The 17,754-nt window shown below is 35.4% G+C and overlaps 1 protein-coding gene across 1 annotated transcript; it reads right to left on the bottom strand.

Annotated features, from left to right (window-relative positions):
* Window positions 1-2,531: 2,531 nt before the first annotated feature.
* Window positions 2,532-16,536, bottom strand: LOC129376696 (uncharacterized protein DDB_G0271670-like). The gene is made up of 6 exons (XM_055056283.1): window positions 16,258-16,536; window positions 15,934-16,182; window positions 15,688-15,861; window positions 15,487-15,568; window positions 4,381-4,464; window positions 2,532-3,800 (listed from the first exon to the last, which is right to left on the bottom strand). Exons 1-5 carry the CDS (start codon window positions 16,391-16,393, stop codon window positions 4,458-4,460), a joined length of 648 nt encoding a protein of 215 aa, XP_054912258.1. The 5' UTR covers window positions 16,394-16,536; the 3' UTR covers window positions 2,532-3,800; window positions 4,381-4,457.
* Window positions 16,537-17,754: the final 1,218 nt, after the last annotated feature.

The following is a 17,754-nucleotide window of genomic DNA, read 5'->3' as shown; positions in this document are numbered from 1 at the left end:
GATGTGAGACCTGAAACCGTTTAGATTAGTTTAAAATGGATCAGAACAGGAATAAACAGAATCAGGTTATGAATCAGGTTATGTAAATAGTTACAAAATGTTTGTTTTCAGGTGTAAAATGAGAAAAGAGTTTTAATCCATCATTAAATCTTTATTCCATGAATCTGATCTAAAACCTGTTAACAGAAACAAGCAGAGAACAGAAACTGATCCGAAGCATCGAGGTTCACATCTCTTCACAAACCCACTTTATGCTAAACGGCCTGCCATACCGGAGCCGCCCTGCCGAGCTGAGAGGAGAGAAAACAACCATGACGTCACCGTGAAACATGGACATGTCTCTGGTTCCCATAGAAACAGAGACATGTTCATGTCCGCATCAAGCAACAAACTGGAATCTGATCCAACATGAACCTCCTTTAACATCCAGCAGAGATCTTCAGACTTTAACTAGGACATAAAGACGGACAACGCCCAGATCTCCGAGGAGCTCACTGCGCATGTCCGGGTTCTGCGCTTCTTGGAAATCACGTGACTTCAGTAGAAATGAAACTGAGTTTATTTATAAAGTTTTCTTCATCTGATCTGTTGAAACTCATCAGGTTGAATCTGGAAGCAGAAAAACAACCAACTGGAATCTGTTCATGCTGACGTCACCGGGACCAGTTTAATGTCACTGGAACCAGTTTAACGTCACTGGGACCAGTTTAACGTCACTGGGACCAGTTTAATGTAACTGGAACCAGTTTAATGTCACTGGGACCAGTTAACGTCAGAAAATTCAAACTGGATTCCAGAAAACTGATGTAAACTTTCATTATTTACATTTTGCTTCCTGTCGGATCCAGATTCAGATTATTATAAAGTAGTAAACATGTGACGTCATGTAACGGGAGCCTGCTGCTGCAGTCTTCCCATAGACCGATACTGCCACCTTGTGGCCAGAGATGAACACTGCGCCCTGTTGTTCTGGAGGATCTCAGGGTTTAATGGTTTGAGCTTCCAGTGAAAAGTTTATGAATCAAACTAGAAATGAAAAACCATCAGGATGAACTGGTCTATGATGTCACTCCTCTCAGAGGGGGCGGAGCCTCAGGTCATCATCAGGTCATCATCAGGTCATCATCAGGTCATCATCAGGTTTATTGATGGATTATTGATCCTCTGGTTGATCAGACATGATGCCTTTAACTCACTGATGGTTGATGGTGGAAACATGAAGGATTCTTAAAGCTGCAGCTCAGAGGAACCAACTGGATCTAAACCAGTGAAATCCTTCAGTCTGATCCAGGCAGAGTCACTGGGAGAACTGGAGTCCAGATCCACTGGGACTGGGCAGATATCAATGATATCAATGATTGATCATCAATTTATCATCAGAAAGTAATCATCCAAGTTTAATCAGTTTAAAGTCGCCTGGTAAGCGTTTTGGTCACTTTGTAGGAAAATGTTGTTTATTGTTTATTTTGTTCTGCAGAATAAAGTCAAATTAAACTTTAAGACAGAATAAAGACAGTATAAAGACAGTAAACAGCCTGGCAGAGCTAAGACTGATTAGATCCAGTTAACTCAGAGATAAACTGGATCCAGATTAAACATCTGAATGAATTTAAAACTGGTTTGAATGAATCCTGATCAAAATGATCCATTAAACCTCCAGAATAAAAACCCAACAATCCTCAGAAATAAAAGTTCTGGTTATGATTTACATCCAAATCAACATATTAAAGATGTTATTAATAATTTTCTACAATCTCTTGGTTCTGATTTTCATCCTCTGGACTCAGATATTTGATTCATTGTTTAGAACCAGAAGCTTAAATCTGATTGAACCTTTAATTTATTTAATCAATTAATGAAGCAAAATTATTAAATATTTGCATATTTTCATGCAACTGAAAGACAAACCAGGCATCTCTGCATCCTGACAGTCTGCCAGCCTTCATCATCATCATCATCATCATCATCATCATCTGGTTCTGATCCATCTCGTCTTTCATTATTTAGCTTATGCTAACTAAGCATCACTGAGCCTTCCTGTTAGCAGGAGCGTCACATGAAGGTCACATGAGCAGTGACATCACTTCCTGTCCAGACCTGATGAACGACTCCTGGCTTCAGTGAGAATCATCTGTTCTCCATGTTGAGGTTTTGATGTTTGAGGCTGAAGAATCAATGAGATTCATTATTAATACCAAAATGCAGCTGATCCATCTGACATGCTAGCATTAGCAGCTAACAGACAAAATGGCTCCCAGGATCAGTTTGTGATCTCCTTTGTTCCCTCTATCTAAGCTCCGCCCTCAACAGGAATTACGTCACTTCCTGTAACATCAGACACATTATTTCCTTTATCTTTAGCTTTAGCTTTGCAACTAGCTAAAAGAGATAGAAGGAAAACACAGAATTATTTAACACTTTAATAATTCATATTTGGAATAAATTATTTTCTGTAAGTAAAAACACAAATAAAGTGAATTTTTATATTTTCTGTTTATTTTTTCTTCATATGAACAAAAACAAAAATCTGCTTTGCTCTATAAGTTCAGATTCAACAAAGATCACAGAAGAGAAAGAATAATATTTATGTAAAAACTGAGCTGCATGTGAATCAGATGAGATTTGACCTTTGACCTTTAGCTCCTCCCACCATCAGGTCAGGTGACCCTCTAAATCTGAACTCTGTAACATGTTGACTCCTGTTATCATCTAATATAATCTGTTTGTATGATTTTCATTGTAAGTCAAAATCAAATGTATTTAAATTTAGTTTAGAAATCAGAAAACATTCTTAGATAATCCATAAAACTTGAAAGAAAATCATAAACTTATGATTATCTGAAAATGTTTCTGGTTTTTCTCTAACAAACTGAGGAAACCAGAAACTGAACATCTGGATTAAAATCATATCTATAAAATGTTTTTACCAATAAAATGACTTCATGCTGTTTGATAGATTTTATTCAGGGATTTCAAAAAGCTGAATACAAATACATGCCGCACTTTTCAGATTATTTATAAAAACATTTTAAAACCATAATTTTTCTTCCACTTATTATGCAATAATAAAACAGAAAATAGTTCAAAATAAATGTAGGTCATTTTCAGCAGCTGCATTTTGTGATTATTGATTTATAATTGACTTATTTTGAAGGGACATTTCAAACATTTTCCAACTGAAATACATTTCTAAAAAGTTGTTCTTGTGGTTTATTTTTAATTTAACAAATTAAGACAAACAGAATAAAAGTAAAGAACCAACAAAACCAGAATAAACTGGACTATTTATCTAATATTGATGTTCAGAGACTCTGAATTTAACATGAACTAGTTTATTGCAGATTTCTTTAGATGAAATCAATAAACAATCTGAAGAATCTGCTTTGCTTTGACACCTTGAGGGATTTTTATTTTTTTAGTTTTAACAGGTTTGTTCTGCGGTTTCAGTTCAGTTTTTCTCACCTGCTGCTGTGAATAAAAGTTTCCACTGGTGAACCACAGACAGAGAAACAGAAACATCATGTTAGCAACAAGCTGCAGAACCGCAGCTTAAACCAGTTAAACATGTTATACTGGTTAAACTGGTTAAACAATGGATCTGCTGAGGTTTTCAGATGTTTCCAATAAAAACAGTGAATTACTGAAACATGAGTCTGAAACATTAAATACATTCATTTGGTTCAATATTCACCAGGAGTTGATGGATGGTTCTGTGCTTTAACTAGACCGCTGGCGGTTCCTGCTGGACCTGGAGGATTACCTCAGGGTGGAATAAACTACTTTTGGTTCTGGTTTGTGATCTGAAAAGAAAAACATGAAATTAAACCAAACTGAAGCTGAACTGCTTTGGTTTGTAGGAGAATCGACTGGAATGGAAACGATTCAGTTTATGAGTCTGAACTGAAATGACTGTAAATAAAATAAACCATTTATTTTAAGCATCATAGAAACATCATGTTATCTCATTTATTCATATGTTATCAATATGAATAAATGAACTGAAACTGAATCTATAATCATCTCTTGATGTTTTTTAGCTTCATTTGTGTAAATTTGTAGATTTTTCCATGAACTTTCCAGAATAACTGGTTGGTTTATTTTCAGGCTGTTTCTTGTTGGTCCTTCAGTTCAAGCAGCTTTGATGCAAATGTTTTATTTTAAAGTTTATAATTTAATTTATTATCATTAATAAGAGCAGGAATCAGATGCACAATGCTTTTATTTTGTAACAGGAAGCAGCATTTTTATAAATCTGTATAAAATAATTAGATTTTCTGCCTTTCTGACTGAATCCAGTTTCATTCTTCAGTGTTTTGTTTCCATTTCAGATGAAAGATCTGTATTGATTAGTGATCAGTTATGTATTTGGAGAAGTTTTACCTCTTTTGGTTTCTCTGATGATGATCTGTCCATAACTGACTTCATCTGTCGCCACCGTGGAAACCACTGCAGACGGATCAATTTCTGAAAAATTAAAACAATCGATATGATCAGCATTAACTGAAGCTTGTGATCAATACATTTGATAGGTTTATCAATAAGCAATCAGTGAATTTGTTACTTAAAGTATTTAAACTGTTAATAAGTTAAAATATTTTGGAAACATGTTTATTGATCATGTTTATTGATCATGTTTATTGATCATGTTTATTGATCATCATATGTGATCAGAAGCTGCTGTGTGACTTCTCTCTATATTGTTTTATAAAACATCACCAGGCAGATAATCAGGAAACAATAAATCAATATTTGGTCATTTATATCTGATGATGCAGCAACATAACATAATATTTTATTCAAATGATGAAATGACCAAATCAAAGCTGCTGAGGTCAAAGTTCAGCTTTAGGTTAAAACTAAACATGAAGTTATTGACTTTAACATATTTAAAATGTGATTTTATTATTATAGTTTAATGTTAAATAATATTTAAATGTAAACTTTACTGCTAGACGTTTCTCCTCTTTCTCTTCAGCTCTGCTGAGAATATTTAATGTTCAGACATCATGTTATTATTTATGATAATTATCATTTATATCTCTGGTTTCTAAATGCATTTAAATTAGAATGAATTCAAATAAACGGAGAAAAAGTCCAGTTTGTTAATATTCATCCCATAAATGATCAGCTGATCCGTCACCATAACCGAGGAAACTTTAACTAGACCAGAAGGTTTTTGGTTTCATTCATACAGGTCTGAGTCCTTCAGTCGTTATGAAAATGATCTGTTTATAAAATGATCTGTTTATAAAATGACTTGAAAGAAATTTGAGTTTGTAATTTGAAGCCTTAAAATTGGCCTCTGTCTCTTTAAGAAGCTCCTAATCTTTCCTTCATCACAATGCTCCTCCATGATGCCTCTGAAGCTGTTTAAGGAGCATTTCTCTGAGCTCCTATAACCAGCTCAGCAGTTCCAGCAGGTGTTTGCTAATTGCTGCTGGCTAGTCTGAAGGAGCTGCTCTGGAAACTGGAGCTGAAGGGAGGAGCAGCAGCCAGGGAGGCGGGGCTTGGTCCGCCCAGGTGAATGGTTGCCATGGAGATAGTGAAGGAAAAACTTTATAATATGATGTGAAGCTAAAAATGATTTTATATGATTCTTTCAATAGACTTTGGTTCAGGACTGAAGCATAAAAACATTTTGTTTATGTGAAGCTTCCTGTTGTATCTGTGACCAAACAGCTGATATGAGTTCATGAGACTTATGATAAAATCAATCTGTGGTTACAGTTTGAAACGTAATCAAAGGTCTGATGGATCAGATGGATCCATCTGATCCATCAGATCATCATTTGTTTCCATTCGCTGGTCAGAGGTCAGAGGTCAGCAGGTTTTCCCATCAGGTTTGTGATTCACAGATCAAAACCTTTGATTGGAAACATGAGAGACTTTTAATGTGAAGTTTCTAAATGATCATGTCCTGCTTTCTGCAGATCAGGAGGCGTCGGCCTCAGCTCAGCGTATGTTCTCTTGTTTCTCCCATTTGAAGAGTTTTCTTGTTGCTCATGAACTGCATTAAAGTTTGTAGTGAGCAGAAACACCAACCAGCAGTTCAAGGCCTTCAGTTGATCTGCTGATGCAGCAGCTGCCCTCTGACCTTCGTCTCTCTGGTTCCCTCAGGTCAGTGCGCTGCCTTGCTCATTAACCGGAGGGAACCTGAGACTCGTTCCACTGAGGCCTGAAGACCTGAGCGTCTTTAAACGCCTCCTGATCCATTAGAGCAATGGAAACACACCAGTAACAGAGCACACCGCCAGTAGGAGGCCAACTGGGTTAACAACTAAAGATATGAAGTTCATAAAGTTAAGAACTAAAGGTTGATGTTTGCTGAATGTTGCTGCAGTAAAACTCAGGCCTCTCGTTCAGGTCTGGCAGCCAGGAGTGCCAGGCTTTGTGGAGAGCAAGGTAAGTCATGAGAACATGTCTGACTCTCAGCAGCGGAAACCACAAAGCATTTCACCTCTGATCACTCGATGTCACACGTTCACATCAAAGCCAGACGCAAACAGTTTCTCAACAGAACCAGCAGCGACGAGTCCAAACCACAGAGCGACAAACCGCTGAGGTTCAACGCTGCTGCTGGCCCACATCGCGTGAGAAGGTCACATGACCCACTGCCCGACAGAACCGGGTCAGAACACCGAGATACTGAGTCAGTAAATAGAGATACTGGATCAATACATAGAGATACTGGATCAATACATGGAGATACTGGATCAATAAATAGAGACAATGGATCAATAAACACCAATAAGACAAGAATAACTTTATTAATGCTAAATATTTTTCTACTGGTGAAAATTTAACCTTAATGAGAAATAAAACTTTATTTTATTTTATTTCTGTTATGTGGAGAAAATCCTATGAAAATATTAATCAATGGTAAAAATAACTTATTGATCGGATATTGAACTGGAATCAATTCAATTTAAAGAACTTTCAGCTGATTTGATTCATTGAAGAGAAAATATTGTGATTTCCACTGGATCAATATTAATAACAGTAAAGTTTGCTGCTGGTCACAAACAGTGAATGTTCCATAAAGACGAATGGAGCCTCATCAGCTGCAGCTGTTCAATCTGCTTTTTGTTTCTGCTTTCATTGATTATCAGGAAAATATTGAAAAGTTCTGGATCTTTTCTAGGATCTGATGAGGAAACAGAGGAAATATTTTACCAACCAGAATCTAAATATGGTGGGAAACCAGCTGATGAATTTAGTTAGATAACTAGTAATAGTTAACATGACCTTTGACCCTCAGACTGTTTGACTTCAGTTTGTTTGTTTGTTCTCAATATGAACATCATAAAATATGGAAAGATCTGAAAGACACATCAAGTCCAGATTATAGAAATTCAAGATAAAATCATAGTTATGATCAATTATGATCAATTATGGTCAATTATAATCAATTATAATCAATTATGATCAATTATAATCAGTTATAATCAGTTATGATCAGATTCTGACTCTGACAAACTAAATGATCCAAAATGGATTTACCCTGGAGGAGTGAAGATCCTCCCAGTTTAAACCGTCTTTAATGTTGTGATGGACCAGCGCACAGACGACCAGAACCAGAACTTAACTGGTTAGACTGGAGAAAAGACTTTGGATTCATTTCTGCTGGACCTCCAGGTTTGACCAGCTGCTGTTCTGGTCACAGATTGAAGATGGAGGCTCAGATGTTGGAGGAGTTTAGAATACTGAAGCCAAAATCAGTCAATCAATCACATTGATTGGAGGCAAAACCAGCTTTTACCACTGCAGGTCAACTGGGAAAGAACCAGTTAATCCCAATCCCAGTCCAGAAGATCCCAGAGGAAACCAGAACCATGTTCTAATCTCTGCAGACCTCATGACCTCATGAGGTCATGAGGTGACCTCAGTAAAGGTTAAAGGTTTACTCAGCTGTATGGCAGGCAGACAGACTGCCTCCATCAGGGAGGTCAAAGGTCACTGGAGAACCAACAGAACACAGAGACCCGTTTCACTGATAGCAAAACATCCCAAAGAGATCTGAGAAAATGTTCTGATGAGACAGGATGGATCTTTCTACAACAAGTTGGATCTAAAACCAAAATATCGTTTCAGGATCTTCAGATTCACTCTGAGACGTTTCTCTGAATCGAACAGAAGCTTCACCACACAGACCTGCGAACCAATCAGCATCAGAGTTCAACTGTGACTCATATCCAGCAGTCGGTCCGTTTCTCATACTGGGATGAGAAAAAAATGGAACCGACACCAATCATGTCATAAAGACCAGAAGTTACAGATTCAAACGTCTCCCTGAGACATGTTGGATCAGCTGCTGATCCAACATGGCTGCTGATCCAACATGGCTGCTGATCCAACATGGCTGCTGGTTGGTTCTGTCTGGTTTCAGGTCAAAACGCTGCATGTTGCAGTAAAACACTGAAACTGTGATGCTGGAACTGAGAGTCGTTCTGCAGCCATGAGGTAAAAACTGAGGTTACAAAAACCCAGTGACCTTTCCTGATCTTTAGAGTCATTAATGTTCATTATGTCAGGAATTTGACCATCATTTTCATCAACATGAAATGAATTATTTCTGCACATTTTACAGCTCCAGATGCTGGTTGTGACCAGTTAGACCAGTTAGAACTGGGAGGGATTATGGGTAATGCCCAGGGGTCAAAGGGCACAGGGCCCCTAAAGCCTGGAGGCCAAAGTGTCCCTCACACTGGATCAGTTCATCTTTTTGTCCATTTGTATTAAATTCAGCAGAATCTATAATTTAGATCTATTTTTAAATGTTGTGGAGTTTTAAACAAAGTTTGGATGAAACTAAAGTATTTATAGCGATCGGGGCACTCAGGGCCTTCAGGGCCCTCAGGGGCCTCAGGGGCCAAACACTCTGCAGTTAAAGGTTTATTTTATATAATATTATGTAAAATGTTCAACACACAGAATCTCTGATGGAGGAAAAACGTTCAGTGGTTATAGAAACACTGCATGAGACAGAAAATAAACCCAAATTTATAAACTGTTAACGTTAAACCAGTTTCAGTAACTAGTTGACTTTATAAACTGTTAACATTAAACCAAGTTCAGTGACTAGTTAACTTTATAAACTGTTAACATTAAACCAGGTTCAGTGACTAGTTAACCTTACAAACTGTTAACATTAAACCAGGTTCAGTAACTAGTTAACTTTATAAACTGTTAATATTAAACCAGGTCCAGTGACTAGTTAACTTTACAAACTGTTAACATTAAACAGGTTCAGTAACTAGTTGACTTTATAAACTGTTAACATTAAACCAGGTTCAGTGACTAGTTAACTTTACAAACTGTTAACATTAAACCAGTTTCAGTGACTAGTTAACTTTATAAACTGTTATCATTAAACCAGGTTCAGTGACTAGTTTAACTTTACAAAGTGTTAACATTAAACCAGGTTCAGTGACTAGTTAACTTTACAAACTGTTAACATTGAACCAGGTTCACTAACTAGTTAACTTTGTAAACTGTTAACATTAAACCAGGTCCAGTAACTAGTTAACTTTACAAACTGTTAACATTAAACCAGGTTCAGTAACTAGTTGACTTTATAAACTGTTAACATTAAACCAGGTTCAGTGACTAGTTAACTTTATAAACTGTTAACATTAAACCAGGTTCAGTGACTGGTTAACTTTATAAACTGTTAACATTAAACCAGGTTCAGTGACTAGTTGACTTTACAAACTGTTAACATTAAACCAGGTTCAGTGACTAGTTAACTTTACAAACTGTTAACATTAAACAGGTTCAGTAACTAGTTGACTTTATAAACTGTTAACATTAAACCAGGTTCAGTGACTAGTTAACTTTACAAACTGTTAACATTAAACCAGGTTCAGTAACTAGTTAACTTTATAAACTGTTAACATTAAACCAGGTTCAGTGACTAGTTAACCTTACAAACTGTTAACATTAAACCAGGTTCAGTAACTAGTTGACTTTATAAACTGTTAACATTAAACCAGGTTCAGTGACTAGTTAACCTTACAAACTGTTAACATTAAACAGGTTCAGTAACTAGTTGACTTTATAAACTGTTAACATTAACCAGGTTCAGTGACTAGTTAACTTTACAAACTGTTAACATTAAACCAGTTTCAGTGACTAGTTAACTTTATAAACTGTTATCATTAAACCAGGTTCAGTGACTAGTTAACTTTACAAACTGTTAACATTAAACCAGTTTCAGTGACTAGTTAACTTTACAAACTGTTAACATTAAACCAGGTTCAGTGACTAGTTAACTTTACAAACTGTTAACATTAAACCAGGTTCAGTGACTAGTTAACTTTACAAACTGTTAACATTAAACAGGTTCAGTAACTAGTTGACTTTATAAACTGTTAACATTAAACCAGGTTCAGTGACTAGTTAACTTTACAAACTGTTAACATTAAACAGGTTCAGTAACTAGTTGACTTTATAAACTGTTAACATTAAACCAGGTTCAGTGACTAGTTAACTTACAAACTGTTAACATTAAACAGGTTCAGTAACTAGTTGACTTTATAAACTGTTAACATTAAACCAGGTTCAGTGACTAGTTAACTTTACAAACTGTTAACATTAAACAGGTTCAGTAACTAGTTGACTTTATAAACTGTTAACATTAAACCAGGTTCAGTGACTAGTTAACTTTACAAACTGTTAACATTAAACCAGTTTCAGTGACTAGTTAACTTTATAAACTGTTATCATTAAACCAGGTTCAGTGACTAGTTAACTTTACAAACTGTTAACATTAAACCAGGTTCAGTGACTAGTTAACTTTACAAACTGTTAACATTGAACCAGGTTCACTAACTAGTTAACTTTACAAACTGTTAACATTAAACCAGGTTCAGTAACTAGTTGACTTTATAAACTGTTAACATTAAACCAGGTTCAGTGACTAGTTAACTTTACAAACTGCTAACATTAAACCATGTCCAGTAACTAGTTAACTTTATAAACTGTTAACATTAAACCAGGTTCAGTAACTAGTTAACTTTATAAACTGTTAACATTAAACCAGGTTCAGTGACTAGTTGACTTTATAAACTGTTAACATTAAACCAGGTTCAGTAACTAGTTAACTTTACAAACTGTTAACATTAAACCAGTTTCAGTGACTAGTTAACTTTACAAACTGTTAACATTAAACCAGGTTCAGTGACTAGTTAACTTTACAAACTGTTAACATTAAACCAGGTTCAGTAACTAGTTGACTTTATAAACTGTTAACATTAAACCAGTTTCAGTGACTAGTTAACTTTATAAACTGTTATCATTAAACCAGGTTCAGTGACTAGTTAACTTTACAAACTGTTAACATTAAACCAGGTTCAGTGACTAGTTAACTTTACAAACTGTTAACATTGAACCAGGTTCACAAACTAGTTAACTTTACAAACTGTTAACATTAAACCAGGTTCAGTGACTAGTTAACCTTACAAACTGTTAACATTAAACCAGGTTCAGTAACTAGTTGACTTTATAAACTGTTAACATTAAACCAGGTTCAGTGACTAGTTAACTTTATAAACTGTTAACATTAAACCAGGTTCAGTGACTAGTTAACTTTACAAACTGTTAACATTAAACAGGTTCAGTAACTAGTTGACTTTATAAACTGTTAACATTAAACCAGGTTCAGTGACTAGTTAACTTTACAAACTGTTAACATTAAACAGGTTCAGTAACTAGTTGACTTTATAAACTGTTAACATTAAACCAGGTTCAGTGACTAGTTAACTTTACAAACTGTTAACATTAAACCAGTTTCAGTGACTAGTTAACTTTATAAACTGTTATCATTAAACCAGGTTCAGTGACTAGTTAACTTTATAAACTGTTAACATTAAACCAAGTTCAGTGACTAGTTAACTTTATAAACTGTTAACATTAAACCAGGTTCAGTAACTAGTTGACTTTATAAACTGTTAACATTAAACCAGGTTCAGTAACTAGTTGACTTTATAAACTGTTAACATTAATCCAAGTTCAGTAACTAGTTAACTTTGTAAACTGTTAACATTAAACCAGGTCCAGTAACTAGTTAACTTTATAAACTGTTAACATTAAACCAGGTTCAGTAACTAGTTGACTTTATAAACTGTTAACATTAAACCAGGTTCAGTGACTAGTTGACTTTATAAACTGTTAACATTAAACCAGGTTCAGTGACTAGTTAACTTTATAAACTGTTAACATTAAACAGGTTCAGTAACTAGTTGACTTTATAAACTGTTAACATTAAACCAGGTTCAGTGACTAGTTAACTTTACAAACTGTTAACATTAAACCAGTTTCAGTGACTAGTTAACTTTACAAACTGTTAACATTAAACCAGGTTCAGTGACTAGTTAACTTTACAAACTGTTAACATTAAACCAGGTTCAGTAACTAGTTGACTTTATAAACTGTTAACATTAAACCAGGTTCAGTGACTAGTTAACTTTACAAACTGTTAACATTAAACCAGGTTCAGTGACTAGTTAACTTTACAAACTGTTAACATTAAACAGGTTCAGTAACTAGTTGACTTTATAAACTGTTAACATTAAACCAGGTTCAGTGACTAGTTAACTTTACAAACTGTTAACATTAAACCAGTTTCAGTGACTAGTTAACTTTATAAACTGTTATCATTAAACCAGGTTCAGTGACTAGTTAACTTTACAAACTGTTAACATTAAACCAGGTTCAGTGACTAGTTAACTTTACAAACTGTTAACATTGAACCAGGTTCACTAACTAGTTAACTTTACAAACTGTTAACATTAAACCAGGTTCAGTGACTAGTTAACTTTACAAACTGTTAACATTAAACCAGGTTCAGTAACTAGTTGACTTTATAAACTGTTAACATTAAACCAGGTTCAGTGACTAGTTAACTTTACAAACTGTTAACATTAAACCAGGTTCAGTGACTGGTTAACTTTATAAACTGTTAACATTAAACCAGGTTCAGTGACTAGTTGACTTTACAAACTGTTAACATTAAACAGGTTCAGTAACTAGTTGACTTTATAAACTGTTAACATTAAACCAGGTTCAGTAACTAGTTGACTTTATAAACTGTTAACATTAAACCAGGTTCAGTGACTAGTTAACTTTATAAACTGTTAACATTAAACCAGGTTCAGTAACTAGTTGACTTTATAAACTGTTAACATTAAACAGGTTCAGTGACTAGTTAACTTTATAAACTGTTATCATTAAACCAGGTTCAGTGACTAGTTAACTTTACAAACTGTTAACATTAAACCAGGTTCAGTGACTGGTTAACTTTATAAACTGTTAACATTAAACCAGGTTCAGTGACTAGTTGACTTTATAAACTGTTAACATTGAACCAGATTTAGTAACTAGTTGACTTTATAAACTGTTAACATTAAACCAGGTTCAGTGACTAGTTAACCTTACAAACTGTTAACATTAAACCAGGTTCAGTAACTAGTTAACTTTATAAACTGTTAACATTAAACCAGGTTCAGTAACTAGTTGACTTTATAAACTGTTAACATTAAACCAGGTTCAGTGACTAGTTAACTTTACAAACTGTTAACATTAAACCAGGTTCAGTAACTAGTTGACTTTATAAACTGTTAACATTAAACATGTTCAGTGACTAGTTGACTTTATAAACTGTTATCATTAAACCAGGTTCAGTGACTAGTTAACTTTACAAACTGTTAACATTAAACAGGTTCAGTGACTAGTTAACTTTATAAACTGTTATCATTAAACCAGGTTCAGTGACTAGTTCACTTTACAAACTGTTAACATTAAACCAGGTTCAGTGACTGGTTAACTTTATAAACTGTTAACATTAAACCAGGTTCAGTGACTAGTTAACTTTACAAACTGTTAACATTAAACCAGGTTCAGTGACTAGTTGACTTTATAAACTGTTAACATTGAACCAGATTTAGTAACTAGTTGACCTTATAAACTGTTAACATTAAACCAGGTTCAGTGACTAGTTGACTTTATAAACTGTTAACATTGAACCAGATTTAGTAACTAGTTGACTTTATAAACTGTTAACATTAAACCAGGTTCAGTGACTGGTTAACTTTATAAACTGTTAACATTAAACCAGGTTCAGTGACTAGTTAACCTTACAAACTGTTAACATTAAACCAGGTTCAGTGACTAGTTGACTTTATAAACTGTTAACATTGAACCAGATTTAGTAACTAGTTGACCTTATAAACTGTTAACATTAAACCAGGTTCAGTGACTAGTTGACTTTATAACTGTTAACATTGAACCAGATTTAGTAACTAGTTGACTTTATAAACTGTTAACATTAAACCAGGTTCAGTGACTAGTTAACTTTACAAACTGTTAACATTAAACCAGGTTAAGTGACTAGTTAACTTTACAAACTGTTAACATTAAACCAGGTTCAGTGACTAGTTAACCTTATAAACTGTTAACATTAAACCAGGTTCAGTAACTAGTTGACTTTATAAACTGTTAACATTAAACCAGGTTCAGTGACTAGTTGACTTTATAAACTGTTAACATTAAACCAGGTTCAGTAACTAGTTGACTTTATAAACTGTTAACATTAAACCAGGTTCAGTAACTAGTTAACTTTACAAACTGTAACATTAAACCAGGTTCAGTAACTAGTTAACTTTACAAACTGTTAACATTAAACCAGGTTCAGTAACTAGTTGACTTTATAAACTGTTAACATTAAACCAGGTTCAGTGACTAGTTAACTTTATAAACTGTTAACCAGTTTCAGTGACTAGTTCTAGTTAATCTTTGCTCAGGTGAATCTATTCAGAGCGACGACATGAGAACCTTCAGCTGAAACACAGAAACAGGAAACTGGACGACCTCAGAGGTTTTAGAGCCAGTTAGCAGAAAAACCACAGACTGCTGCAGGGGCGCAACAAACAGAGACTTTACTGAGCAAACATGAATATGAACATGAATATATTAATATAAATATAAATATAAACATGAATATTAATATAAATATGAATACAATATAAATATGCTGTACATTAAGAACAGAACCAGCAGCATCACTAAACATCCCAACAATCTGGAAACTGAATCCAAATCAGAACAAAAAAATAATTTAATATAATAGATTATTATGATATAGAGTTAAATTGATAAATAGGTTTATTGATATTCAGACAAGTTCATTAAAAATATTGAGATCAATAAATTATATTTTATGTTCTAAATAGTGTAAATAGTAAAACTATTCATTTGTTTGATGTATGTTTAAAACACCTGCAGGCTGAACAGATTATTAGTTATAGTCAATATAATATAATACTTATTGATTATATTAGCTATAATCAATATTATATAATGCTTATTGATTACATTAGTTATATTATTAATATCTGAATAAAACCTGAGGAAGTTTCTGTTATTTAGTTTATTTAGTTCTATCAGAACAACATTGAACCAGAAACTAACAAAGACAGAAAACAGTTTTACCTCCATTTGGTTGTTTCTGTTGTTTCCTGTAATATTTGAACATCACTGTAAATTATGATTTCATCTCCATCTGCATCATTATCTGGGAAAATTAAATAAATTGATATTTAGTTAAAAAATGATCAGCTGAATAAAAACATGTTGAACTTTTGCAAATATGAACTTAAAAATAAAAACTAAAATAAGTGACATTGATCTCACCTTTAGATTTCCTGTTAATGTGACGTTTGACCAGTAGAACCAGTAGAACCAGTAGAACCAGAACAGCAGCTGATAGAGACAAAGGACCATAGAGGAGAAAATGGGAGGAAGATGAAGAGGAAGATGATGATGATGGAGGAGGAGTTGATGGAGACGATGTGGTTGATGGTTTCTCTAAAATAAAGTTTTAATAAGTTATAAATTCATGTTAACCTTAAAGTTCAGGATTTATTGAACCTCCCTGACCTCTGACCTTTGACAGAGACCTGCTGGATGGAGACTCTCCAGAACCGCTGATGCTACATTTATAGAGGCCTTCATCAGAGCTGGAAACATGGAGGAGGGTCATGCTGCCTGCTGATCCATCACCAATGAAGGAGCCATCTTTATAGAAAGCAGCTGGGAGGTTGTGGGTTGGATTCCTTGCTCTGCAGCTCAGAGTGACGTCATCTCCCTCCATCACAGGGAGGACAGGACTCTGCAGGATCACTGATCCTTTCAACACAGAGACAAACTACAGCATTTCATCCATTTCCACACAGCAACACTAACTCCACAGTCTGATCTTACCAGAGACAGAGAGCTGGATGCTGCAGCTGCTGCTGCTGCTGCAGCTGCTGCTGCTGCTGCTGCTGCTGCTGCTGCTGCTGGAGGATCCAGACTCACACCAGTACAGACCAGTATCTGATGGATGCATGAAGCTCATGTTACAGGTAGAACCGTTTAATTTCCCCCATCCTTCACATGGCTTCCTGGTTCCTCTGCTGGTGTTTCTCCTCACTGTCCATCCATCCTCACAGATCAGAGTCACTGATTCATCCTTAAAGAACTGGGATCTGCTGGGACTCACAGTCATGAACTGGAAACTGGAAAATAGAATAATCATATCAGTTTTTAAACTGTTGAATAAAGTGTAAGTGAAATTAAAGTATTGTATTTAATGGTTTAATTTGTTTCATTTCTTTCTGAACATGTCGTTTGCATTCTGTAACGTTTCAAGGTGACATAATATAACGAACCTTCATCCACTGTGCAGAACACCAACAAGGTCACAACTAAAGAGAAATAAACATTTTTAGATCAAAATCTGAAACAATTTATAATCTGAGAAACTTGAATATCAAACAAAAAATCTATACATTTATAAATGTGCTCATTTTCTTTAATGCTCTGATTTCTGACCGGACTCTAAATAACCCATTAGAACCATGACGGGCAGCAGAACTGTGACCCAAACGGGCCATAAAGTGTTTGTACTCACAGAGTGAAGCTGGTAGAGATGTTGGTCTCATCGTAGCTCTGACTGATGTGAAGCTTCTGTTCAGCTGCTTTTACTGAGCTGGACCCGCCTCCTTCCTCCACATCAAGGGCCCAGAGCAGCAGACAAAGCTTCACCGGATCCACTCACATTAACTCAGCTCTCAACCACCAGCAGCACCAGGACTGCTTACATTTCAGGACAATAAATACGTTTCAAATACCCGACAGTTAAACTGGTCTCTGAAACAACCTGGATAAATAAAGTTAAATAAAATAAATGAATCAAAGTTTCTTTCTTATCAAGTAACTTGGGAAACATTTGGCAAGAGGAGCAGAGAGACATTATTAAGGATGTAGAGAGTCAGGAAATAGAGAGCAAGTATCAGGACGGGGGGTAAATCCTGACCTGAGGGGGTAAATCCTGGCCTGAGGGGTAAATCCTGGCCTGGAGGGGTAAATGATGCTGGGGCTGCACCTGGTATAGAGACTTCAACTCACCTGAGTCAATAATGAGGTCAGTAGCAGAACTCTGCAGAACTGGACTGCAGTCAGCAGGTGATTCAGATGTTACTGCAGCAAGTTGCAGCAGGGAGACGTTGAAGGCTTGCAGGACACCTGGAGGACAGGATTGGACCCTGAGGACGGAATTGGACCCTGAGGACAGGATTGGACCCTGAGGACAGGATTGGACCTTGAGGACAGGATTGGACCCTGAGGACGGAATTGGACCCTGAGGACAGGATTGGACCCTGAGGACAGGATTGGACCTGGAGGACAGGATTGGAACCTGAGGACGGGATTGGACCC

Source organism: Poeciliopsis prolifica, unplaced genomic scaffold, assembly GCF_027474105.1.
Source record: "Poeciliopsis prolifica strain line A6 unplaced genomic scaffold, Auburn_PproV2 SCAFFOLD044, whole genome shotgun sequence".
Classification (NCBI taxonomy): domain Eukaryota; kingdom Metazoa; phylum Chordata; class Actinopteri; order Cyprinodontiformes; family Poeciliidae; genus Poeciliopsis; species Poeciliopsis prolifica.
Note: the sequence above shows the minus strand (reverse complement) of the source record. Positions and strands in the feature narration are given on the sequence as shown.